General features: G+C 45.6%; 1 protein-coding gene across 2 annotated transcripts in view; it reads left to right on the top strand.

Annotated features, from left to right (window-relative positions):
• Window positions 1-5,613: 5,613 nt before the first annotated feature.
• The window catches only part of TSPAN8 (tetraspanin 8), a 38,601-nt gene continuing 16,500 nt past the window's right edge, over window positions 5,614-27,714 (top strand). Inside the window, exons 1-5 of one of the 2 annotated variants that reach the window (XM_006273809.4) lie at window positions 5,615-5,821; window positions 18,260-18,322; window positions 21,452-21,580; window positions 24,275-24,349; window positions 24,442-24,549. In XM_006273809.4, coding sequence (XP_006273871.1) covers window positions 5,762-5,821; window positions 18,260-18,322; window positions 21,452-21,580; window positions 24,275-24,349; window positions 24,442-24,549 — 435 coding nt within the window. In that variant the 5' untranslated portion in view covers window positions 5,615-5,761. Of the gene's footprint in view, window positions 5,822-18,259; window positions 18,323-21,451; window positions 21,581-24,274; window positions 24,350-24,441; window positions 24,550-27,714 lie in introns of both variants that reach the window. The other variant, XM_014595920.3, reaches the window with a different exon arrangement.

Below are 27,714 nucleotides of genomic sequence, written 5' to 3'. Positions count from 1 at the left end.
ACTACATCCACCGCGACACCTGCATCCAATGATTTTGTGACCTGATCATAGAAGGCAATCAGGTTGGTCTGACAGGACCTGCCCCTAATGAACCCATGCTGGTTGACCCTGAGTCTCATCCCCGCTGCTAGTCCTTCCCAGATGTGCTCCTGGATAATTTTCTCCAGGAGCTTCCCTAGGATTGAAGTAAGACTAACGGGCCTATAGTTGCCCAGGTCCTCCGTCAGCCCTTTTTTGAAAATGGGGACCACATTGGCCTTCCTCCAGTCGTCTGGCACTTGGCCAGAGCACCGCAAGTACTCATAGAACCGTGCCCGGGGCCCCTTGATAACCTCTGCCAATTCCTTCAGCACCCTAGGGTGGAGAGCATCTGGACTTGCTGATTTGAACACGTCCAACCCCTCCAGAAGTTCCCTAACTCAGTCCTCCCTGACCCTAGGCCTGTCAGAGTCTCTCCTGAGTCCATCCTGAATCTCAGTGGGGGAGTCCTGGTCCCTGCACAAAAAAATGGAGACAAAGAAATTGTTAAAAAGGTCTGCCTTTTCCTCTGGTGCAACCACCAGATTGCCAAGCGTATCCTGCAGGGGCCCCACATTACCTGGTGCTTTCTTCATACTCCCTATGTATTTAAAAAAGGACTTTTTGTTGTCCTTGATCCTTGATGCTAGCACTAGTTCCATATCTGCCTTAGCTTTCCTAACAGCCCCGCTACAAGCCCAAGCGATGGAGGAATATTACTCTTTGGTGATAGTCCCTCCCTTCCACTGCGTGTATGACTCTTTTTTGGATTTCAGGCATTCCTGAATGCCTTTGGTGAGCCAGAAACTCCAGCCTCAATGCTATTCCATTTGGGGTCAAAGTTACATAATCAAAGCTTGTATATCAGGCTCACCTTTCAGAGTTTGGGTTGAGTCCCAGGCTTGAGATCCTGCTGTTTTGATTGATTCATAGATTCATAGATTCATAGATGTTAGGGTCGGAAGGGACCTCAATAGATCATCAAGTCCGACCCCCTGCATAAGCAGGAAAGAGTGCTGGGTCTAGATGACCCCAGCTAGTTACTCGTCTAACCTCCTCTTGAAGACCCCCAGGGTAGGGGAGAGCACCACCTCCCTTGGGAGCCCGTTCCAGACCTTGGCCACTCGAACTGTGAAGAAGTTCTTCCTAATGTCCAGTCTAAATCTGCTCTCTGCTAGCTTGTGGCCATTGTTTCTTGTAACCCCCGGGGGCGCCTTGGTGAATAAATCCTCACCAATTCCCTTCTGTGCCCCCGTGATGAACTTATAGGCAGCCACAAGGTCGCCTCTCAACCTTCTCTTGCGGAGGCTGAAAAGGTCCACTTTCTCTAGTCTCTCCTCGTAGGGTTTGGTCTGCAGGCCCTTGACCATACGAGTTGCCCTTCTCTGTACCCTCTCCATGTTATCCGCATCCTTCTTGAAGTGTGGCGCCCAGAATTGCACGCAGTACTCCAACTGCGGTCTGACCAACGCCCTATAGAGGGGAAGTATCACCTCCCTGGACCTATTCGTCATGCATCTGCTGATGCACGATAAAGTGCCATTGGCTTTTCTGATGGCTTCGTCACACTGCCGGCTCATGTTCATCTTGGAGTCCACTAGGACTCCAAGATCCCTTTCCACCTCTGTGCCACCCAGCAGGTCATCCCCTAGGCTGTAGGTGTGCTGGACATTTTTCCTCCCTAGGTGCAGCACTTTGCATTTCTCCTTGTTGAACTGCATCCTGTTGTTTTCTGCCCACTTGTGCAACCTATCCAGGTCTGCCTGCAGCTGTTCCCTGCCCTCTGGCGTGTCCAATTCTCCCCATAGCTTTGTGTCATCTGCAAACTTGGACAGAGTACATTTGACTCCCTCGTCCAAGTCGCTGATAAAGACATTAAAGAGTATCGGTCCAAGGACCGAACCCTGCGGGACCCCACTGCCCACACCCTTCCAGGTCGAGACCAACCCATCTACCACGACTCTTTGGGTGCGACCCTGTAGCCAATTCGCCACCCACTGGACTGTGCAGTCATCCACATCACAGCCTCTTAACTTGTTCACCAGTATGGGGTGGGATACCGTATCGAAGGCCTTCCTGAAGTCTAAGTATACGACATCCACCCCTCCTCCTGTGTCCAGGCGTTTCGTAACCTGGTCATAGAAAGAGACTAGGTTGGTCAGGCACGATCTGCCCGCCACAAACCCATGCTGGTTTCCCCTCAGCATAATTTGCCCTGCCGGGCTCTCACAAATGTGAGCCTTGATAATTTTTTCAAAGACTTTACCAAGGATGGAGGTGAGACTGACCGGCCTATAGTTGCCCGGGTCCTCCTTCCTCCCCTTTTTGAAAATGGGGACCACGTTAGCCCTTTTCCAGTCTTCTGGGACTTGGCCTGTGCGCCACGAGCGTTCAAATATTCCCGCCAGTGGCTCTGCAGTGATGTCGGCCAGTGCCTTCAGCACCCTCGGATGGAGCCCATCCGGGCCTGCTGACTTAAAGGCATCCAGTTCTTCCAAGTGACTCTGCACCACCTCAGGATCTACGTATGGAAGTCTGGCGCCTTGCTGCTGCCTCTCTACAACCCCAGTGAGAGACTTGTCATGCCCCTCACTTAGGAACACTGAGGCAAAGAAGTCGTTGAGGAGTTCAGCCTTGTCCCCCCTATCTGTCACCAATTGTTTCTGCCCATTTAGCAGCGGTCCTATTCCTCCCTGGGCCTTCCTTTTACTCCCAATATATCTAAAAAACAATTTCTTGTTGTCCTTTACTTGGGTTGCCATCCTCAGCTCCATGGTAGCTTTGGCCCGCCTAACTGCCTCCCTACAAGCACGAGCAGAGGAGGTATATTCATCTTTAGTGATCTCACCCTGTTTCCACTTTTTATGTGCTCCCCTTTTGGCCCTTAGGCTGCCCTGGATTTCTCTGGTCAGCCATGGAAGCCTCCTGGCCCCTTTTCCTCTTTTGCCTCGCTTGGGGATCGTCTTGCTTTGTGCCCGAAGGATCGTTTCCTTTAGGCACAGCCACCCTTCTTGGGCTCCCATCCCATCAAAACTCCTACTCTGCAGTGCTTCCTTGACTAATCGCCTGAGTGCATTGAGATCAGCTTTCCTAAAGTCTAGCACTTTCACCCTACTAGTTACCTTACCCACTCGCCATCTTATGTTGAATTCTATTATAAGGTGATCACTGTCTCCCAAATGGCTACCGATCTGGAGGTCCCCTATCATGTCATCTCCCATTGCCAATACCAGATCCAGTATGGCATTCCCCCTAGTGGGACCATGCACCTCCTGTGTCAGGTGGAGGTCCTGTATACAGGTTAGAAACCTGCGTGAGCGATGGGACCTTGCTGTCTGCATCTCCCAGCAGATGTCTGGGTAGTTTAGGTCCCCCATGACTACCGCCTCTTTAGCTTTTATGGTCTCGGAGAGTTGCCTCAGGAGCCCCGCATCTATTTCTTCCCCTTGGTGTGGGGGTCTGTAGCAGACCCCTACCACCAAATCCCTTTCTCCTTGCCCCCCATGTAGCCTAACCCACAATCCTTCTACTTCCTCAACCTTGGATTCTGTCTTGATGAGGGTTGATGTATATTGCTTACTGACATAAAGTGCAACCCCCCCCTTTCTTCCCCGACCTGTCCTTTCTATACAATCTATAGCCCTCAATATGTACCGCCCAGTCATGGGATGAATCCCACCAGGTCTCTGTTAGCCCCACTAAGTCATAGGTGTTTAGTGCAAGCAGGAGCGCTAGTTCCTGGAGCCCATCCACCAATCAGGAGGCAGCTTGAGGAAAAGTCATACCCCTTTCCTGAGGGGAGGGGGAGAAGAGCTCCCTTGGACCTGATTGAAGACTGTAAACTGTCAGGTCCGGAAGACTTCAGGGGCAGAGCCCTGGAGTGTATAAAAGGAGCTGCATGCCCAGCATGAGGGGCAGGTGCAGTGAGGGACTCAAGAAGAGCGGAGCCAAGAAAAGCTGGGGAGCTCTCTGCCAGCGGGCAATAGGCCCAAGGCTCCTGAAGCTGCCACTGGAGGAGACCACTTCGGCTGTTGACGGTGCACAGGGATGGTGCGAGGAGACCCGGCCTTGGGAGCAGTGTGAGACTGCTTGAGCCCATCACAGTGCGCAGTTCGGTCCACGGAGCCCAGGCTTTGTAGCTGCCTGCGGCAGCTTGTACCTGCAACTCCGGCAGGGCCTTGGGGGCCGCAGTGAGGTGGCTCAGGCTCCATATCCCTGCAAGCAGCCAGGTTTCACGACATGCAGGGCGGCGCACAGGCCCGAGCCTTGGGAGCCAGGGAGCAGTGGAGGCTGCTTGGGTTGGCCACCCAGTGTGAGGACGGCTGGCCAGAGCCTGAAGGGTCCAGGCTGTGCTAAGAGCGCCCTCAGTGCCGAGCCAGGGCACAGGGAAATAGTCGTGCTGCAGCATAAGGCCCAACACCCAGGAGCCAGCAGCAGTAGTGCAGCAGCTGAGAGGAGCTGAGCCCTTGGTACCCAGAGCGGGGCACAGGGTGGAGAGGAGCCCACCAGCACAGGAGAGGCCTGGAGAGGTGCTCCAGCAGAGGAGACCCCATCGAGCTGTGCTTTGACCACTGCCTCCTGAGGGAGCGTGAGTCATTGGGCCCTTGGGTCCCACAGGGGAAAGACATTTGGGGCGGGCAAACCCAGAGAAGGGGCTGGGTGAGGAGCCCCCCGCCTAGTCAAGGCCCTAACGGGAGGGGCCCCTGGTGCTTCCTGAACACCCCATACAGTTCCCCATTGGAAGGAGGACTATCTCTTGCCATGGGTCAGGGATTATATTAAGGAATAGATGTTATTAAGATTGTTCATGTTTGCGCCTTATATTTTGTAATTGAAATGTTTTATTGTGATGTTGTAAATAGTGTTAATTAGGGTTTGACCTTGGTTATTGGTTAGTGTTCTCTGTGTAAATAAATAAATAAATAAATATATGATGTGACCTTGGTTATTGGTTAGTGTTCTGTGTGTGTGTGTATGTTTGTGTGTGTATGATATTTAGTTTTATGTTTATGTATATTATACCTTAATAAACTGTATATAGTTAAGAACTTTGGGCTTGGGTTAACTCTATAGAGGAAAGAGGGATCTGCTTGATATTCTGGCATCCCTCTCACAGCACCCTCTCCTGCCTACCCATCCTATTCAACTGAGAATAGGGCACCCTTGGGTGTACCCGGGTTACACTTGCTTTGATCATTAGAGGATCATGAAGATGAAACTGCAGCAACAGTTACAGTTGAACTAGGGGGTGATTTCCCCTTCCCTGTTAAAGTGTCTAAATATTAATTTGTCTATATCTTGAGTTCATCTGCAAATCAAAGATCACTTCCCCCCAGTGAAACTCCTGCCTGACCTTCATAGCTCCAGTGACTATTTTATTGTGCTTTGTCAGAAAACCAAGGTTTGAAATCCTGTTTCCTCTCTTCTGTCCTTTGTAGTATCTGTTTACTTTTGAGGTGTTTCACAATAGGAAACCATAAAAATATGACTCCTGTGGACAGAATGAGAGAACATTCTCTATGCAGAGTCAGAGATAACACCTGATAGTTTTTCTAATGCCCTAGTTAATAATTACCTAGGGAATATGCATTGTTTAAATAATTGTGACTAGTTTCCCTCAAGACTTCTGTTTTCTGTGTCAGAGAATAGAGCATAGAACGTCCCCTGAGAGTTTTTCTAAAGGACTACAGCATAAATAAAGAAGACTTTTCTGTAATTTTGGTCACTTTCATTGCTTTTAAAAATGGCAGGTGTGAGCAGCTGTATGAAATACTCCATGTTTGTCTTCAACTTTTTGTTTTGGGTAAGTTGAATTTTAAATTATTAGTGGCATATAGAACAGTGTCAGAATTATTCAGGGGCTATAACAATATAAATTATAAAAAGCAATAAGATGTAAGTGGAATGAGTATACAATTTCAGGTCCAGCGGGGAGGAAAAATAGAGTTAACTTCTGTTAATTGGCAATGTTTCTATAGTCTCTTGTTCTGTTTCATAATAGATGCTGAGTAACCATCTCCATTTCCTGTACATCCACATTTTGAAAGGCTTAGGCCTTGTTACTCCATATCTCAACTGTCTCTTATTTCAAGGGACATCACTCATTTTGGTTATCTATATGCAACATTAATGTGAAGTCTTCCTGCTTTACTGTTGTAAATTATTTTTGTCAAAAGTGTAGAATCCTCAAAGTGAGGGACGTGGAAAAAATGTCAGTCTGTTGAAATTCAAACATAAGACTTGGTGTATGACAAAAAGCCAAAATGAGTAACAGAAAAGCCTTATTCATGAAGGAGATTCAATAAATAGTGACAAGTGTGTTGCTAAAGTGGTATAGATTTGAGGTAATAACACTGAGGTGAATTGTGAAAACATAAAAAAATATTGGAACATGGCCTAGTTTAGAAAAACAGTGTGAAGCCTTCTGATTTTTTGTTCAAAACACATTTGCAAACTTATTGTGTTGTAACTGGTTCATAAGACTTTGCAGATCCCACAGTTCTGGAAAGGTGTGAGAGAAAATACTTTTCTCATGTTTCTTTCTTGTTGTCAACCCTCGGGCAAGACATTTGTTGGATTCTCAAAAGGTTCACTGAAACCATAAGCTGAATTAGTAACCATACCATATGACTTGCCCCAGAAGACTTTTCCTAGTGAAAAGATGACAAATAAAAGGAACCACAGACACTAGCATCAGAAAATGTGTGACTAAGTCAGACAGAACAAGAGAAATTGCAGAAGTCTTTAATAGTTTATGGGTTTCATAAATAAACGTCTAATGATCCAGTCTTGGTTTGTCTCAGTCCCAGCCAAGATCGTATTTCAATGTGTTAAAGTTTGAGCTGAATTTTTGGCACAATAACACTTAAAAGGGCACGAAAACACACTATTTGGAAATCCTGCTCCACAAAATGTATATTTCTGAGTGTATTTTAAATATTTTGCTCTATATTGTGAGCAAATCTCAAAGGCTGGTGTTAGGAAAGTCTAACATACTAACTGTGGCGTGTGCGTGTAAAGCATGGCCTATTGGAGACTCCATGAAAGTACTTCAGGCTAGTTTTAGCTGGATTTCCCTTGTAGGACAAAAGAAGCTGCCTCTGAGAGAGCCATAAAGAATCAGGAAGACGATCAGGCCTGAAGTGACTTCCTAACTCTGTGAATTTGCCAGTGGGAAAGCCAACCTCTGTCTTTGTGTGCATTACAGGAGATGATAAGAGTATTCTTGTGCATACTTGTTGTAAAGATTTGAATCAGATCTCACATTTCCCAGATGAGTGTCCTAACAGGTCCTGCCAAAGGAGTGCAGTGGGTGTTTGTGGTTAACTTTCATTCAATTGCAAAATAGTTAGAGCCAGAGCTGACCTGAGCAGGGTGCGGGGCCCAAGGCAAATCAGTCCATGAGGGGCCCCACCCCCATTCTGATCCCACAGGCCCTGGACTGAAGAAGCTGCCACCGCCATTGGCAGCGGCAGAAGCAGCAGTGGGGCGGGGGTGGGGGGTAGCGAGCAGCTAGACACAGAGCTGCACACACTGCTCTGCCCAGCTCCATGCCACTGCTGCTCCATCCTGCTCCACAGGGCCCCACAAAGTGCAGGGTCCGGGGCAGTTGCCCCGATTTGCCCCCACTAGGGATGGTCCTGGTTAGAGCCTTCACCTAGGTTTATAAGAGGTTGTTTCTTGAAGGAGTTGAACCAACATCCCCTAGGACCTATCCACTCTGAAAGGGCATTGGGAGAGATGGTTCAAACACCTCTGCTCAAGTAGTGCTACTGTGCACAGATTAATTAGACATGTAATATACTCACAGGCCTGAGAGAGCACAAGTAGACCAGGGCTCATGTAGAAGGGGAGACCTGGGCTCCAATTTCTGCTTTAAGATTTGTTTAAATTTACTTAAGATCAGGGGCCATGGTGGGTTGGCTGTCAGTCCACAGCATGGTCAGCTGCCAGACCAGAAGTGACCGTGGACTGGCAAACCCCATCCCCCCAGAGCCGAGCAGAGAGGCTGCAGCTCCTTCTGCAGGGCCTGTGGCAACACAGAGTTTGGCGCACCCTCCCACCCAGGTGGTAGGGGTAGCCTTACCTGTGTGCCAGCCAGAAATTCCAGCTGTGGTCAGCTGTGACTGCTGGGCCATGGTTTGCCAGGCCACGGCCACTTTCATACCTGGTTTGCTGGGCTATGGCATAAAACCTTTGAGAACTCCTGCTTCAAATGCTTTATCATGAAACTGGGACCATCTACCCGGATCAAGGACAACAAGAAGTCCTTTTTTAAATACATAGGGGTTAAAAAGAAGGTACCAGGTAATGTGGGGCCTCTGCAAGGCACACTAGGAAATCTGGTCATTGCTCCAGATGACAAAGCTAACCTATTTAACAATTTCTTTGCCTCAATTTTTCTGAGCAGGAACCTGGTCACCCCCCACAGCGGGACCCCCGTAGGCCCCAGGGGAGGTGCACCCAGGCCTAGGGTCAGTGAAGATCTAGTCAGGGAACTTCTGGAGGGACTGGACATATTGAAATCAGCTGGTCCTGACGATCTCCACCCCAGAATGCTGAGGGAACTAACAGAGGTCATTGCGGGACCCCTGGCACGGCTTTACGAGCACTCATGGTGCTCTGGTGTGGTGCCAGAGGACTGGAAAAGGGCCAATGTGGTTCCCATTTTCAAAAAAGGGAGGAAGGAGGACCCAGGAAACTATAGACTAGTTAGTCTTACCTCGATCCTGGGTAAGCTTTTTGAGAGAATTATCTTGGTGCATGTCCACGAGGGGTCAGCAGGGGAGGTTATGCTTAGGGGCAACCAACATGGGTTCATTAGAGGCAGTTCCTGTCAGACCAACCTGGTGGCCTTCTATGACCAGGTCACAAAATCCTTAGACGCAGGTGTAGCAGTGGACATAGTATTTCTGGACTTTAGGAAGGCCTACGACACTGTCTCTCACCCCATTCTCATTAAAAAACTAGGGGACTGTGGCATTGACACATTCACAGTCAATTGGGTCACTAACTGGCTGGAGGAGTGCACCCAGAGAGTGGTGGTGGACAGGTCATATTCAACCTGAAGGGATGTGGGCAGTGGGGTCCCCCAGGGCTTGGTCCTCGGGCCTGCACTGTTCAATATCTTCATCAGTGACTTGGACAAAGGGGTAAAAAGCACCCTGTTCAAATTCACAGATGACACTAAGATGTGGGGGGATGTGGGCACGTTAGAAGGGAGGAATAGGCTACAATTGGACCTAGACAGGTTACAGGGGTGGGCGGATGAGAACAGGATGGGTTTGAACACTGACAAGTGCAAGGTGCTGCACCTGGGGAGGAAGAACCAGCAGCATACCTATAGGCTGGGGAACTCCCTTCTCCTCAGGGCAGAGACAGAAAAGGATCTTGGAGTCATTATTGATGTCAAAAAGAACATGGGCCGACAGTGTGGGGACATGGTCAGGAAGGCCAACCACACCTTGTCATGCATCAACAGATGCATCTCAAGCAGGTCCAAGGAGGTGATCCTCCCCCTCTATGCGGTGCTGGTCAGGCAGCAGTTGGAGTACTGCGTCCAGTTCTGGGTGCCACACTTCAGGAGGGATGTGGACAGCATGGAGAGGGTCCAGAGGAGGGCCACTCACATGATCAGGGGCCAGCAGGGCAGGGTCTACGAGGAGAGGCTAAGGGACCTGAACCTGTTCAGCATCCACAAGAGAAGGCTGAGGGGGGATCTAGTGGCCGTTTACAAACTAGTCAGAGGGGACCAGCAGGCACTGGGGGAGTCCCTGTTCCCCCGAACACTACCAGGAGTGACTAGAAATAATGGTCATAAGCTGGCAGAGGGTAGATTCAGACTAGACATCAGGAGGCACTACTTCACTGTCAGGGCAGCTAGGATCTGGAACCAACTTGCGAGAGAAGTGGTGCTGGCTCCTACCCTGGGGGTCTTTAAGAGGAGGCTGGATGAACACCTTGCCAGGGTCATTTGACCCCAGTACTCTTTCCTGTCATGGTAGGGGGTCGGACTTGATGATCTGCTCAGGTCCCTTCCAACCCTACCAACTATGAAACTATGAAACTACTATCATGTGTTTAAACACTCACTGTATCAGAACCTGGATCCAGATCTCACATTCTCCAGATAAGTTTCCTAACTGCTAAAATATAGAGCTGTATGCTGTACTTGCATTCTTTTTCTGCCCAAGGATATTTAAGACTATTACAGTAAGCTTTCATTGCAGCAAAGGCTAGGATGTATGCCTCACCTTATTAGTAGAGTGCCATAATTACCCTGGAGAGTCTCCCTCTCTTTTCTTCCCCTGCCATTAGAACAAGCAAAATGAAAGCAGCTTCAACAAGAGGTCTTGAAAGCTCCCACCCCACTCTGCTCTGTAGCATGGTGATTAGGGAACTTTCCTGAGAAATGTGGGCTTAAATCCCTTCAGGCAGAGGAGTGATTTGGATAGATCTCCCCGGTTCTGTGTGAGTAGCCTCACCACTTAGGAAAGGTCCACAACAAAGAGATTTTATCTAACCCACCAAATGTGCATGTGTTTTATCTGACCTGCCAGCATGAGAATGTACCATCTAGTGGCAGAATATCTAACAACTGCCACCTCTAGCATGCCATGAACCAAACTGTTAATTTGATCTCCTGTTATTTAAAGGTTTCTGACCCCTGCATTAAGTTGCCAGATAAAACATATGCAGAAAAAGTAAGGATTTTATGTGGAATGTGGTCTGGTAGATATATCTCAGCACATCCAACACATCACACCCTGCATTCTATGTAGGCAAAGAACAGCCTAGTATGTGGATCATAGAAGGGTTAGATACCTACTTGCTCAGCACTCTTCAGACTGAGGCACTTCTGTGTACGTCAGAAACTTGTGCTGTAGTCTGCAAAGAACTTTACTGGGAAAAAGCCAGGTAAACTTATATAAAGTTTTAAAAAAATATATATATATAAAGTTTTAAAAAAGCACAACAAACTAGGCAAGAAATAGTAAAAAAAATATTGTTTCATTAGTGCTATAGTCATTACACTTAAATGTGCATCTCATTCAGGTTTATAAAACAACATCTAGCCTTACTGAGCATCTTGACAGTGCCTCCAATACTTCACTGTCAGCCTTTTTTACACCTAACTTAATATTACCACACTTGAGTTAAGATTTTTAGCTAGAGCTAAAAACAGTCTGTGGGGCTGTGAAATAGAAGAGACATTACCAGAGATGGCTAGCAGACAGCAACATTGTGGAAGAAAGGCCAGTTTAAATAGTGGGACTTATGACTGTTAAAAAGGACAGAAGGGTGTTAACACCTGTGGTGTAGAGACAGATTAGCAGGAATCAAGGAGATGATAAAGAGCCATGAAGGCAGTTGACTCACTCAGCACTTCCTGAATAAATGTGCTTCTGCCCCTTCCAGGCAGTTGGTTTAAACTTTCGATGCAGCATATACGTATGTATCCATCCAAGTGAGGATCCTGGGGTAGGAGGGGCATAGTGGTGAAGCTACAGCCCCCTTTGATTCCTGCTATGCATCCAAACTTTAAACCAACTCTCTCTCTCTCTCTCTCCCCCTCTGTGTGTATATATATATGTTAGCAAATTGCCCATCATGAATGATGGGGGTGAGGAGGTAGGAGGGGACACAGCACCACCACCCAGCATCCCATGGTGCTGCCATTCTGTCTCTGGCCCCAGAATGATGGGGGTGGGGACAGAGCACCCATGGTGCCGCTGTTCTGCCTCTGGCCCCACCACCCCCGGTGCAGCCCAGTGCAACCCCCATCCCCTGCTGCTCCACCCCGCAATGGCTCCCCAGAATGGTGGGGGGAGGGGAGCTTGCACGTGGCAGCCACCACTTAGAACCCCACAGTGCCACTGCACCTCCAACCCCCCTGTGCTCTCCCCCACCCCCAGCCTCTGCCACTCCTGATACAGGCCCATGGATTTCCCCACCCCCTGCTGCTCCACCTCACACCAATGCCGGCTCGCAGGAATGGTGGGGGAGGGGAGCTTGCACACGGTAGTGGTGGCTGCCACCCATGAGCATGCACTGCCGCCTCTCTGCCTCCAGCCCCATGTACCCCCACCAGTACGACTCTGTGTGCCTCCCCCACCCCACCCCATGGTGCCACCACCTCCCAGGCACAGGGGAGGGGAGGAAGCTTGCACTGCCACCACCAGACCCCAACAAAAGCCAGCAGGAAGGGGAAGGAGGAGGGGGGTGAAAGGAGTGGGAAAGGTGGGGCACAGTGGCAATGTGCTGCCACCGGGCCCTGAGAACAGCCAAGAGGGCGGGAGGGGAGCCACAGGGGGAGGGGGTTGCAGCCAGGGGCAGAATGGGGGGCTGGGTGTGGGTGTGCAGCCAGGGGCAGAGTGTGTGGGTCTGGGTGTGTGTGTTGCCAGGGGCAGTATGTGTGTGTGTGTGTGTGTGTGTGTGTGTGTGTGTAGGCAGGGGCAGAATGTGTGGGGTGTGTATGTGTTCATAGGGTGGGTCCCACATGCACACCCCACCCTACACATGCACCCACACTCTCCTTGCACTGCCATACACACAGACTGCCACAAATCCCATACCCACCCACACCCCACATATCCACACAGCCATATTCTCCCTCACCCCACATACCCACACACCCACAGCCCCCCACAAACCTATATCCACCCCCCACAATATACAAGCATAAGACTTCCACTATTGTGCAATCACCTCTATGTATGCTACACAAACACATGTACACTGGGACAAAAATATTTTTTTTAATCAAATTAATAAATGCTGTAGATGTTTCCCTTTTAGAATATAATTTGGTATTTTTCTGGTTCCAAGATGGCAAAACCCCTTGCTGAAAGGAGTACTTTTGAGGGCAATGGGAGGGACTTCTGGTAGGTTAGGGGGTGGGACTTCCAGTCACAAGATGGCGACCAGGGGGTGGGGTACCTGACAAGGGACAGAGCTACCCATGCAGCCCTCAACAGCTTGCCAAAACTTGGTACACGGCCCTCCACCCAAAATAATTGCCCATCCCTGGTTTACATGGCCGGCCCCAAAGTGTGAGTGGGGGAGGGAGGGGTGGCATGTAAGCTCTCCCTGAAATGCTCCATCATTCATGATGGGGAATTGGCTAGTATATATGTGTGTGTGTGTGTGTGTGTGTGTGTGTGTGTGTGTGTGTGTATATATTTGTGTGTGTGTGCATGTGTGTCTATATACATACATACATAAGGACTCTCATATGTCTATGAAGGAGAGTATGGGTAAAGTACAGCTCCACTTTACTCCCTTGCACAAGCTGCTTGTGGCAGTATATAGAAGAGTACAAAAAGTGGTTAGGGAAGAGGCAGAGCTGCGACATTTTGGCCAAAGATGCCCAAGCTGGCAATCTAGAGGGAATATTTGGTGCCAGGTACAGGGATGGTACAGGTACCGGACTCTCAACCTAAAGAAAGGAGGTTACCAGAAACCAGATTGTTACAGGAAGTATTGGACTCTGGTTAATGACTTGCACCTAAAACAGTCCTGCTACCTCTTGTCAGTGCATGTTGGAAAGCCCTCTGTTACCTGTCAAGCTGTTTGGAATTTTCTGCAGAACATTTTTCTATTGGAAAATATCAGTAAATAGAAAACAAAATATTTCTTGGAAATGCATTGATTTAATTGCAATTTTATGTTGCAAAGAATAATCAAAATGAAGCATTTCTATTGATCAAAGCATTCTGTTTTGATCCTTTTGGAAAATAATGTTTAGACCAGTGGTTTTCAACCTCTTCATTCTCAATGCACCCCTTGATAGACTCAAGGCATCCTTCAGAAAATATCAGCTCTTTGTTTTTCACTGTCTTTTGACTACAGAAAAATAATAGAGCAGTTTTGTTGCTAAGAACTCAGAAAGACCAAAATGGGCCAGAATGCTTTTAACATTATGGATTCCTATGTGAAATCTCAGGGTTTATCATGTTCATCATGTTTGCACACCTAACTGTGTTAACTTTGTGTGACACTCCACAGCACTCCTGAAAGGATCTCATGACACCCTGGATAAGAATCACTGATTTTAACTTTTCATTTTAATGCAACATTTCAAATGAGAAAAAAATCAAATATATCGTAGAATAAAAAATAGATGATAGCGAAAGGAAACATTTTGGTCCAGAATAATTTTTTTCAGGTAATTTCTGGTAATTTCTGTTTTAGAATGGAGAAATACAAAACGACAAAAGTACTCATGAAAAAGACAATCTGTTTACATCCACTCCTAAACATTTGCTTTATTACTCAGTTTTCTTTAAAGTAATTATAAAATTAATATCAGAGTAGCAAAATTCTCTTCACAAGTATAGTTTCATTTACTTTTGGCTTGAAGCCTGTGGGGTTTGTATATGATCAGATATTTTACTCAGTGGCACTGAACAAAACCAGCATGGGACCATACAATATATCAGTTGCTAAGCAAAAATCCCCATTGATTTCACTGGTAGTTCTGGTTAAAATTTGCTAACATGATATAGCTGTGGTCAATAATGCAGCTTTTTGTGATGAACATTTTTTGTAATGTACTTACAAGAGCTTTACTTAGCACTAAAAAAAGCATAGTGCTCATGTTTGAGTTTTGGCCATGTTCCATATTAAATAATCTGCTTCACTCATTATGGGATTTCAGGCTGAGTGTTGCACCAGGTAGTTTAGTGGGTGAAGTTTTTGTAAGTAAAATTGCACAAAAAGAATAACAAATTAATTTTTGAATGTCCATGAGTTGACAGTCTTCTTGAAAAGGCCATATAAGCAAAAATTAGGATCATTCTACTACCCTAATAGCAGTTGAGTACTAATTGCATACTGCACAATAGTTCTGAACTTGAGAAAGAGTGGCAAAGTATAGCTCTTATTCCTCTCAAGTCCTCTCCCACCAGCCCTTATTCTTCCAGTAGGGTGGTGTTCTTTAGGTCTGGTTATTCAAAGAAAACATGTAACTATCTTTTAAACAGTAAAAGGAGACCTGGGCCCTTTGACTATCTGTCAATCATTCATCCAGACAATCTGAGCGTGATACTTTATGGCAGTTCTGTGAGGCTGGTTTGGATAAATTATTTCAACTATCTGCAGTTTGATACTGTGCACCCTGTCTGATATACAAAACTGCTATTATTCCAGGAACTTTGGATCTCACCAAGATTGCATGCAGTCATTGTAGTGATTCAAACACTGCAACGTTTAAAAAAAAACTTGTGGATGAATGCACTTAGGGCCAGATCCTGAATTCCTGCTCAGATTTTGGTCTGTCTCCACTTAAACTCCTTCCCAGGGCAGAAGGCATTTATGGGGTAATTCCATCACTTTGCCAGACAGTTTCAGCAAAAGATTTAGTCTGACTTAGAAAAGGAAAGAACAGTGCATTCCTATTCCTATCTACCACCAACAGAAGGGCACTAATTCACCAAGGAGAAGGAGTGGATTAGTGCCTTCCTGGTGGTGGTAGATGGATAATAATCCCGTCTGGTTTCACAGTACTTCTTTTGAAAAGAACATGCAGTCTGGGAGGTCCATCCATCCATCTATGGGGATACTGTTCTCAAACGAATCCCTGGCATTGCAATTTGGAGACACATTACCAAGGACCAAGGGGAAGAGAAGTGTTTCAGCACCTTCTTGTAGGTGGTCATTGACTCCTGAAGGTTAGCTAAGTTCCACGCAGGCCCTTATGATCCTCCAGACTTGCATAAAAGATTGTTTCTCTGCCTTGCAAAGGTCAATAAGAATGCTATGTGAGGATCCTCACAAATATAGCTGGCAACAGAATGATTCAGTAGCAATACATGAGGAACATCACCTAGCACCTGGATCTTTTATTTTTTTTACAAGAGGAATTAAGGTGTAATTTCTTGGTCACCAATCACTGGTTCACAGGTAACGTATTCCTCATGAGACCCATCCAATGTCATCAGAAAATGAAAAAATTAAAACTGCTACCTCTGAAGTTGAGGCGAACATAGAGAGTAGAATATGATGTTGCTTGCAATGCAGTACTTGCTTTATATTGTTCCCCATGCTTTTATGAAGATTGTAGGCTCTAGTGATTAAAGTACTTGCCTAGAATTTGGAAACCCAGTTTCCAGATTTTTCTCTAGCATAGACATTCTGTGTCACTTTAAGTGTGACTTTAAGTGTGTCCCCCCCATGCGGGACCACTGGCACAGCTTTACCAGCACTCGTGATACTCTGGCAAGGTACCAGAGGACTGAAAAAGGGCCAATGTGGTCCCCATTTTCAAAAAAGGGAGGAAAGAAGATGCAGGAAACTACAGGCCCGTTAGTCTTACTTCGGTCCTGGGAAAGCTCTTTGAGAAAATTATCCAAGAGCACATCTGTGAGGAACGGGCAGGGGAGATTATGCTCAGGGGCAATCAACACAGGTTCATTAGGGGCAGGTCCCTTCTGACCAACTTATTTGCGTTCCATGACCAGGTCACAAAATCCTTGGACATAGGTGTTGCGGTGGATGTAGTCTTTCTGGACTTTAGGAAAGCCTTTAACACTGTCTCTCACCCCATTCTCATTAAAAAATTAGGCGACTGTGGTGTCAATGCCTACACAGTCAGATGGGTCACTAATTGGCTGGAGGGCTGCAGACAGTGGTGGTGGATGGGTCATATTCGACCTGAAGGGATGTAGGCAGTGGTGTTCCCCAGGGCTCGGTCCTTGGGCCTCCACTGTTCAACATCTTCATCAGTGACTTGGACAAGGGGGTGAAAAGCACCTTGTTCAAGTTCACAGATGACACTAAGATGTGGCGAGAAGTGGGCACACTAGAAGAGAGGGACAGGCTACAACTAGATCTCAACAGGTTACAGGGGTGGGCGGATGAGTATAAGATGAGATTCAATACTGACAAGTACAAGGTAATGCACCTAGGGACAAAGAACCAGCAATGCACCTACAGGCTGGGGAACTCCCTTCTTGTCAGCACAGAGGCAGAAAAGGATCTTGGAGTTGTTATTGATTCCAAGATGAACATGGAACAGCAATGTGGGGACATGGTCAGGAAGGCTAACCACACCTTGTCATGCATCCACAGATGCTTCACAAGCAGGTCCAAGGAGGTGATCCTCCCCCTCTATGTGACATTGGTCAGGCCCCAGTTGGAGTACCACATCCAGTTCTGGGCACCACACTTCAGGAGGGATGTGGACAGCATTGAGAGGGTCCAGAGGAGGGCCACTCTCATGATTGGGGTCAGCAGGGCAAGCCCTACGAGGAGAGGCTACAAGACCTGAACCTGTTCAGCCTCCACAAGAGAAAGCTGAGAGGGGATCTGGTGGCCATCTGTAAACTTGCCAAGGGAGACAAGCAGGCAATGGGAGAGTCCCTGTTCCCCCAAGCACTACTGGGAGTAACAAGGAATAACAGCCATAAGCTGATGGAGAGTAGATTCAGGCTAGACATCAAGAAGCACTACTTCACAGTCAGGGTGGCTAGGATCTGGAACTAACTTCCAAGGGAAGTGGTGCTGGCTCCTACCCTGGGGGTCTTCAAAAGGAGACTACATAGACACCTTGCCGGGGTCATTTGACCCCAGCATTCTTTTCTGCCCATGGCAGGGGGTCAGACTGGATGATCTGCTCAGGTCCCTTCTGATCCTAGCATCTATGAAACTATGAAAATATTAACTTCTCTGTAAACAGTGAAATGAGATTATATAGCTTCCTTAGTTTACCAGCTATTTGTAAGGATGAATACATGAAAAAGGCTCTGAGCCCCTACAGCAATTGGAATGATATCAGTATCATAGCTAGATCTCCTCCTGTGGCTTTCACTAGGGGAGTAGGAAATTCTAGAGATTTACTGTTCTCAGGGTAAGAAAATTTATATGAGAAAAAAAAGAAAATTTCCACCCAGTTCTGCATTTGAAATTTCAAGTATCCTATTGCTGTGAGATGTGCAGCAATGTTCCTTGTAGTTATGGAATATATTATTCTCTCTACATATGATAAAGATTTATATCAGCCATCTCATCCCACAGATTCCCAAGCTACATACATAAATCATCACAGAAATGTGAGTTTCTCTGGCAGTTAGGATTTAACTATCCATATGAGGCTTTCTGGCTGTAAATCTGGGTCCTGGATTGCTTTCATTGATGCTTCCATCACTTTGCCAGACAGTTTCAACAGCTTTGCAGGCATCTGGTACAGTTTGATATTGAACTTTATTTTGAGACTGTTGATCTGTTTTCTCTTTCCCCATAGGTGTGTGGCTGTATTATTTTGGGTGTCTCCATATGGATACGTGTAAGCAAAGATGCTCAGGAGGTAACTATATTCTGCCCTACAACACCCCTCTTTTTTTCCTCACCATGAAAATGTCAAAGCACTGCGTCAGCCATAGAGACACTCTTTTTCTGCTTTTGTCTCCCAGACTCTTCAGTCCAGTCAATGAGGTGATTTCTGTGTCTGCAGAGTAACCAAGTTATGATTTATAAAATTACGCTAGAAGGATCAATGCAGGTGGTCAGGAATAATGAATACAACTATTTTAGAGCTGACTGCATATTACATTTCTTTTGGTGGTACTGTTTTATAGTTTTCCAGGGTTTGGGACAAAGCCATTAAGTTCATTTATAAAAATCATGGTCCTGTTCTTGTTCCCACTGAAGTAAATGAGTTGTGACACTGATTTTAATTTTACAGAATGATCAGGACCTAGATAACTACTAGACTCTTTTAAGATCAGATCATTGTTTGAAGGAGGTGTTTTTCAGAAAGAGAGTTAATTATACTCAAGGACACTTGCATTTTTTCCAATGGATACTTGTTCTAATTCCTCTTTAGCAGTACAGTAGTTTATTTCATTAGAAATTTTAGCTTTTACATAAAGCATAAATTATTTCCTTTGTTTCTAAAAGAACTTTAAAAATATGCGTGTCCCAGGATTGGCATATACAGTAAACTCTTTGTTATCCAGCATTTAAGCAACCAGAAATTCTATTAACTGGAACTTCCGGTTCGGCTGGAGCTTGCACATAATTGCCACTGCGTTCACCCACCACCTGTGCTGCTGTTTCTCCACGTGTAGCTGCTGCCACCCCCCACTCCATGTGCAGCCTCCCCCTCTCCCCTGCTCTGCATTATCTGAAAACCCCTGCTGGGTTATTTCAGATAACTGGGATTTTTACATAACCGGCAATCCCCTTACTCTGGGGATGCCAGATAACAAAGATTTTACAGTATACGCATTGCCCTTCTATTTAGGGTTTAGTGAGAGGCTAAATGAACTGCTGCTTTTTATCATTGATTCAATGATACAATCTTGGGACTTCTGTTCAGGTGCACTTGGTGATGCCCTGGGACAAACTGTTAGCAATTTTTATCCTATGAACCTCTTTAGGGTTTGTTTTGAGACAATGGACACAGACATCTGAACCGTTGTATTGTCTTGGATTAAAATAATGTGTTTCAGGAAATATGTGACATCTGTTTGTAACCTCAGCTCAACTAGCATCGTTCTCATGGGGGCTCTGCCACTTGCCTATAGAGATGCTAGTTCCAGAGAGAGGATGGGTTCACTGATGAAAAGCTGATATATACTCTCTACATTTCTCTATTTGACTACATACCATAAGAAGGTGAAAAATGTTTCAGTAACACAACTCTGTTCATTCATACATGGTCTTGGGCCATGGGGAAATGAATAACTTTGAAAATTTATGTAAGCCACTTTGTTCTCAAAATTATTCCTGGTTCTGGAAGTAAAACATGGTTGTCCATGCCATGGAAATATGTATTTTTGCAGTGTCTCTGTTGATCCTGTGGGGCTTATTAAGCACCAATGCTTCTGATTACCATTCTGTTGCCATACCATGAGACAGGGCACATTTCTTACTAGTCAAAGGAAATTATGTTTTTGATCAATATTTTTCCCCATAAAAAACAAAACAAAACAAAAAAACAACCCCCCCGGTCTTTAGTTTGATAGATTTTCTATCACTGGGTGATGTCTGTGTAGTATCAAATCAGTCTCAGAGTGAATTCTCCACTTTTACCAGTGGATATAAAGACCTGAAAGAATTAACTAGCAACTTAAAATGGAGATTCCTTAGGTATATAAATTCTGCCCATAATTTGTATATATTCCCTTGGTGGTAAGGATATGGGAATATGTCCCTACCTTTGACCTTCTTTTTTACATAAAAATGTTGAAGTTTTGTCTCATTTTATAGAGACTCAAGTTGTCACACTTGCTTAGTTGGCTGATCACTTCCTCAGATGATCTTCCATAGCTGGGGACACAATAACTATAACCACGTTCTATAAGGTCTTGACTCAGGAAAACATTTATACTTAGGAATTAAAGCACGTGCTGACCTGTTTCTCTGAATTGAACATCTAGTTTGAAGCAGCAAAATCTTTTTAGCTGGTCTTTTAGAAATAAAATTTGGAGACAGATCTTGATGTCCTTACCTACTTGTTACAGTTTTCATTCAGGCAAAGCTTCTGTTCAGGGTCCATGTATAATCTGCCTGAGCAATAACTGAGCAAGGACTTCAGGACTTGGCGCTAGATGAATAGAATTCTCTAAGAGTAAAGATCAAGAGATTTGGTTCAACTTGGAAAAGGAAGGAACAGTGCATTCCTGTATTGTCTATATACCTTTGCTATTTCCATCAGAAGATAAATGGGACCCCTTCCAGACTTTTGTACTAATCTTGCCAACAGCCACATAGGAAAATATTCTTTGAAGATTTTTCTCAGTTTGGGCTAAGGCCGTACTCATGCCCTTGGGAACTGAATAATTTGCTATAATTATGTTGAACTTTAGCAATTGCTTGGTTAAATATCATATATATGAAAATGCAGACCTCTTCCCTTAGGATAGTACTGGAGGACCAGCTTAAAAAAAAATCAGCTTTGGAAATATACCCTATGTTTCTTTCCAATGCACCCAGTTCTATTCTGAAGAGCGCTGTCATAGGAGCAGTAGTAGAATGCACTTATGGGTCACAACAAAGAGCTTTCTTTCACCATTAGATTAATATGAACATGGAAGAATTTTTCCAGATGATCAATTTTGCTACTCACGCTAAAAACAAAGCTTCACTGGCTGAAAACAGAATGAATAATAGTTTTAAGACAGGAGATATTTGTTTATTCACTGAGGGTGAAATTGACCCTGTGTAGAAGGTCAGAACAAAGACAATGACCCACTGAAACCTTCAAAATATGGCTTATTTGAGGACTTTTGCATGAGAGAGAATAGTACCTTGATTGCTTTATTTATATGCATCATTATGCACATTTCTTTCATTTGCCTTTTCCTTGAATACAAATTCACTGTCTCTTTTGGGGAAGGAGTGGATTAGGTTATCTAATAATTTTCTCTCTCTTTTTTTTTTTTTTTGGAAGGGTTTTCTGATACCTGAGTTTTTGTCCCTCTCTTCACAGGATCTCAATATAGATAATAGCCTCTTTGCAGGCGTCGATCTACTGATAGCAGTGGGCTCCATCATTATGGTCCTTGGTTTCCTGGGCTGCTGTGGTGCTGTAAAGGAAAGCCAGTGCATGTTGCTCTTGGTAGGTGCACAGAAAGGAAGACCTTCCTCTCAGATTTTCAAGCCAAAGTCAGTCAGTGAAAAAGTGCCTTGCAAATTATGCTGATTGTAGCTTGGGGTACATTTGTTTGATCAAATGATTGTGACATGGGCTGTGTACACATAATAAAATAATATGGGAGAATTCTTCCAGTTTTGTTCTCCTGGTAGAGAAACTTACACAGAGTCACATGTAGAGATATTTGAATGCTGATGCTCTGAATAGCAGAGACTTTGCAATGCTGACACTGTACAGCCAGGAGCTCTTCCTGTGCACACATCTCAGCGTGCTCTGCAGTCTCCCTCTGCCTGCCTGGTGACAGATGGTAGCACTGCACAGGGCAACCCTGATTGGCTGCCCCAGACTGCCCATAGTCAGCCTGTGTTTCCCTCCAGTACAATGTAGGGATTGTGAAGGGGGCATGTTCTGCTCCTTGCAGGAGCAGCAAAGGCCAGCAAGTGATATACTGTTTCCGGGGAGGGGGAATGCTGGAGGACTGTTCTCTTCTGAGAGATGCCCAGCATGTAGAGATTTTGCTCTTCCAGGAGCACTCTTATGGGAGTGACAACTTCTATAGCCTTGTAAAATTGAATGTCTGTATGTGACCTAAGTGTTTTCTGTACTCTAGCTCTGTCTCTCTCACACACAGAGTGGTGCCTTTCCCTGTATCACTGTCTGAAAAGGCAGCTCCCATAAGTAAGTTCAGGGGTTAGGGTTGGGTTCCCAAATATTGAACACAGCATTTTTGAGACATGACCATTTAAAGAAAAACAGTTTGGAGAAAGTTCCCTAACTTTTTTAGCAATGTCATATCTAGCAATGTATCCACTGGAACCTTACAGCTACTCAGTGGCCTCCCACAAAAGCAGTCCTTTGTGGTTTTCTTTATGCTGGACCCCAGCACAGAAGAAGTTAGTGGCAGCAACCAGCAGTATAACTAAGGGTGAGTGAAAGAGGCACCAGCCCCAGGTGCCAAGTTAGGAAGAGGTGCCAAAATCACTCCCTCACAGGCCATGTCCACATGAATATGGACATTTATTTCCCCAGGAAGAAGAAGGAGTGGCTCACCTAGTGCCTCTGCTACTTGTCTCTGGGGAACACCTGTGCCACGTATACTCTGGCATGCAGCAGTTTAGCCCAGGGGAGACAGGGGAGGCTGGGGCCAGCACTGGACTGGCCCCAGCAGCTTTATGTGGAGTTCTGGGAGCCTTCTGGGGCTGCAGCAGCAGTGATTTGCTGCTTGGAGCCTGGTTGGCAGCCAGAGTGTGGCTCCGGATGGCCAGGTTTTGATTTTGGGCAGCACATGCTGCCCCTGTGTGTACTGCTCACATTTTTTTTGACCCTGGGTTCTCCCAGGGTCAAACCCCTCCTTATCCCTCCATGCTGCTACCTTGCAGTGTAGAGAACAGCTGATTGTGTTGATATGGTGCTGCAGATATATTTGCAGCAGTATACACCTCATGGCCATGCTTGTCTGTCCACAGAGTCCATGCCCTGAGAACATTGTAATGCCAGGAACTCTGAAACAGTCCCTGGCTACTGCTGCTGCCACTGTTAAAGGCAACAGCCGGGGCAGGCACAGCATGTGGGGTAGCAGCAGCAGCTCAGCTGGGGACTGTTTGGATGTTCCCAGCATGGGTAAGACTGCTGCCCTCCCCTCCTGCTCTCAGAACCAAGGTGCTGTGTCCCCCCTGCCATGAACTGTATGCCCCTCCCCACAGGGTTTGCCTTTGTCATCAACTCTGCTTATTATGCCACTCTCAGCAACAGCGGGAACAAAAGGTAAAGGGACCCAGTACTGGGTCCACATAGTCTTTCTCCAGTCCCCAACTTCCTTCTCAACCAACTCACATCATCTTGTTTCTGTCAGGTTTCTTCCATCTTCCCATACCCTAACCAGCCAAATGGCTTGCCCCCAGGGTAAGCCCCAGCCATAGTTTCTCCACAACTTACCCAACCTTTCTAGGTGGACAGTGTATTAGTCACAAACTGAGGTATATATGTGGGGGTGCAAAAATGCAGATTAGATATTTAAACCATTTGCCATACATGATGCCACGCAAAACATTTCTGCTAGGGAGATAAGCAACATATACTATGTCCATGGTGGGACCAGAGAATGCAGTTCCCATATGAATTTAGCAGCCCTAGGAGATATTGTATCTGCCAGAGACTCAAAATCTCCTGGTGTTCCATATAGGATGAGGCACATTCACAGCACCATCTAAGTGGGCCAAGAGCATTAGCACACAGCAAAAAGATAAACTGGGCATGCCTACATGTTCATTAATGTACCATAATTACAGTGCATTAAGTTCAGTACCTGTAATAACAGGTACTAATTTAATGCACCTTAATCAGCACTACTGTGCATTAGTGCAAATGAACACTTTTTGTGTGACGCTTAATGCCCATTGGATTACTCTATTGCACATTAGCAAAGTTTTTGCCAGCTGCACTAATGTGCAGTAGAATTAGTGTAATGGGCATTAAGCATCTCATGTAGACACACCCACTCTGTCCCAGAGTCAGGATGAATCATCTGATCAGCTCTAATCAGATGTAAATTTACTATACCAGTTTCTATTCATGTACATGATAGCTTGTGACCAGAGACTAGACTAAATAGTCTTTTGCTGGTAAATATACTAATTTTTTTTTTTGCTTTTCTCCTAGTTCTTTATTGGACTGCTTTTGATCCTGATCCTTCAGATCACAGCAGGTATTTTGGGAGCAGTGTATAGATCTAAGGTATTGTTTGGTTCTACTGCATTCAATGAATTCTTCCCAAAAATTTAGCTTTACAGTATAGATTAATATTATGATATTATTTGGATTTCCAGATTGATGTGGTTGTTAACCAGACTCTGTTGGAAACAGCAAAGCAGTTGCAAAGTACTGAACAACAGTATCAAACATTTCAAATGAACTTCCAGAAGTTTGAACAAGAGGTAATTAAAATGCGATAAAGGGCAGGGGTTGTCTTTATCCATCCAGTTAATAGCATTTGTTGCAGTACTAATCCCTGTTTTATGACTTTACTGCCACTGAATTGAGTGTCATCTTGGAAGAGGCATAGAATGACACAAATGCCGTAGAACTGTTGATTTCCTTCTGTGCCATGAAGTTCTTCTCTGTAGTGATTATGGGGCAGAAATGTATGTATGAACTAAAGGTAAGGGTTCTGTAAATCTGCTGTGCGTTCACATATGCCTTCCTCTCCCTCTGCTTAGGGCCTCTTTCACTTCAACCCTCAGTGAATTATTTTTATTAATTATGGCATGTCCTTTATGATCTGAAAGTCTTTTTTAAGGGGAACATTTTTTGGATGTTTGATATCTGTATGTTTATACCTCTCATGTTATTATCACAGCACATGGCTGGACATATCATTTTTGATATATGAGCATTTAAAGAAAAGTGGCTTGGGGAAAGTAATCTAACTTTTTTAGCAATATCATATCATGTGTGTGGAAACTCCAAGTTTCTTTTATCTGTTGGTTTTTACTGACAGCTTATGCATTGGACTGTACTTTAGAAGATTGGAAGATTAATTCTGAAGTTATTAGCTATTAATATTTAAACTTCAAAGCTCTATATAAAGTTTGTAAATCCTCTAAGGGTCTTGTGAATTTACAAAGGCTAGAGGTTATGTAGGTAATCTCCATAAATAAAATGTCCTAGTTCAAAGAATTTAAATTTCATTTGTTTGAACTCCATAACCCAGTAAGTTTATTTCATTGGTTGTAAATTCTTTGGTGTGCTTACAGAAATTGTCAGCTTTTTAAACCAAACAGTGTGACATGAAGTTTCAAAAACTACCCTGTAACAACATCAGGCCCCAGGGGTGGCCGTAACATCTCCTGGTAACTGTGCAGCTCCTGCACCTGCTCTGGCTCCCTGGGTCTCCTTCCTTCCTTCTTTCCTGCTACACCTTATTGTAGTTAGTTAATTGATGGAAATGTGCAGGTTCCATGGGGAGGCATCATCCATGCTCCTGGACCTCACTGCTCTCAAACCAGCCCCTCAGGCACTAGGTGGCCCCCCTAACCCATCAGTGCTCCAGCATACTAATCACCTAAAGGGCTATTTCCATGATCTCTGACCTCCCCTACAACCACACCTATGTCTCACATGTGTTAGTAGTCATCACTTAGGTGGAACACTTTGCCCCAAGTCAATATCAGGCCATCTCAAGCCTCTGTTCCCTTGTCAGGACCTTGGCTTTTATGGTCGACCACCCGTTTTCTCTAGCTGGACTGTCTTGCCTCATTCCACTACACTGGGCCAGGCTTCTGGGCTCCAGCCCTCAGTCTGACTTCCACCTATCCTGGATTTCCAGGCTTTGGTTCTGGCCCTCTTGGCCTCAGGCCCACTATTGCTCCCCTTTGGACTCATGGTCCAGTTCTCTAGGCCTGCTATCGCCCCCCTAGGGGTTGTGCACTGGCCTTAGTGCCCCTATTAAGCACTGGACCCCTGGCCCTATCTCCACCCTACCTCAGGCTCTGGCACTCCTAGCTTTGTCTCTGCCCTGCTCTGAGCCCTGAGTCCACTGGCCCTATCTCCACTCTGCTCAGGGCACTGCTAGGACCTCTGCCTCCCCAGTAGTCCCACCCAAACCACGGGACTAAACTGCAACAAAAGAGTAAGCCCACAATAACATAAACTATCCCTGGACTGGGTCCAACAATAAATCCCACCTCGCTGGCTGTATCACAAGGCTTCCGCCTATCTGGGTTGTATCCCCTTTGAGCACTCAATCTTACTGGTAGTTCCAGGTAGCTCATCTATCAACCATGCACTCCTCTGCAATTTTAGCCAGCAGGAGCTCTTTACCCTGCCACCTGCAGGGCCAGATTCACCCTGAATCAGGCCCTAGGTTTAAATGCTCCATAAACCAACCCCCCTTCCAGCCAGGTGACTTCTCTGAGCTGGCCACAGGTGTGGCTCTTTACCCTGCTGGGCAGCTCATTGCTTAGGCAACAGCATTTCCTTGCTGCCTGCCTTGTCACAGTTACCTGCTATTTAGCTGCCTGCAGCTCTTTCCTTCTATGCTATCCAGATGCCTGCCCTGACACACTCTGCTGTTCTGCAGCTCTTTCCTAAGTGAATTCCTTGTCCCAGGGATGACCTCTTCTGAGTGGCTACTATTTTGCTTGTTTGCTGGAAGCCAGCTCCCTACTATGCAGCCTGCTCCCAAGCTGCCAGCTCCTACACAGTCAGCTCAGCATTCTACAGCTTCCTTTTAAAGAAATAGAAGCCCCCTGGCTCCCTGTTACCCACCCACTAATTCTTGTAAGTAACATAGAAGTTAAGCAATATACGTTTCTTTTGTTCAGCCAAGTGAGTTACAAGGTCTGCACCTATTCTTTGCAAGACCCTTCCTGAAGGCCACATAACCTCAACTTTCTGTACTGCTATTGAGTTTAAAAAGTTGGCACAGTTTGGAAGACTCAGAGGTTTTGTTTACATACCCTTCAAATTTACTTTGTAGCTTTTGTGTTTATTATAGGTAAAAATTAATATAGGCCACTGGCGATCAAATCCTGGATTTGTGTGTGTTTATACTTTGTGCAGTTTGGATTTGAGCCCAGATTTAAAACTTGTCACTCTGAGTAAACCAAACTGCTAGTCTCAATGAATCATTTGGTCAAAACTGGAAATTCAGAGACAGAACCAAAATTGACATGTTGGGCCTATCTCTATTGATCATTATGAATACCTAATCTGTTGCTGGATCTGCTAACCTTGCAAAAGTCTGGTTGTGCTAGTAGATTGTATTAGCTCAACAGGTTCAATTTAGTCATGGATGCATGAAGATTGCCATTTATGCTACCTATATGAGAAAGGGGACTCATCCTTAAGGCAGATGTGATTCTGCTGCAACCGTCTATGTACACAAGCTATTAATGTGATAATGCAGTATTTTACTGTGAAGTAATCCTTCCCTGGGAATACATCTACGTGTGCACCCTGTTCGGAGCAAATCTGCTCCCAATGGGAGCAGCCCAGTACAGGGCTGCTCCTGCCCTGCTCTGCCCCCCTTGTAGTAGCTAGGGGGAGCTCTGCTAGCTGCAGCAAAAGCTGTCTTCTGGCCCCATGCACATTGGGAGGGG

The sequence above is a fragment of the Alligator mississippiensis genome, chromosome 4 (assembly GCF_030867095.1).
Source record: "Alligator mississippiensis isolate rAllMis1 chromosome 4, rAllMis1, whole genome shotgun sequence".
Lineage (NCBI taxonomy): Eukaryota > Metazoa > Chordata > Crocodylia > Alligatoridae > Alligator > Alligator mississippiensis.
Note: the sequence above shows the minus strand (reverse complement) of the source record. Positions and strands in the feature narration are given on the sequence as shown.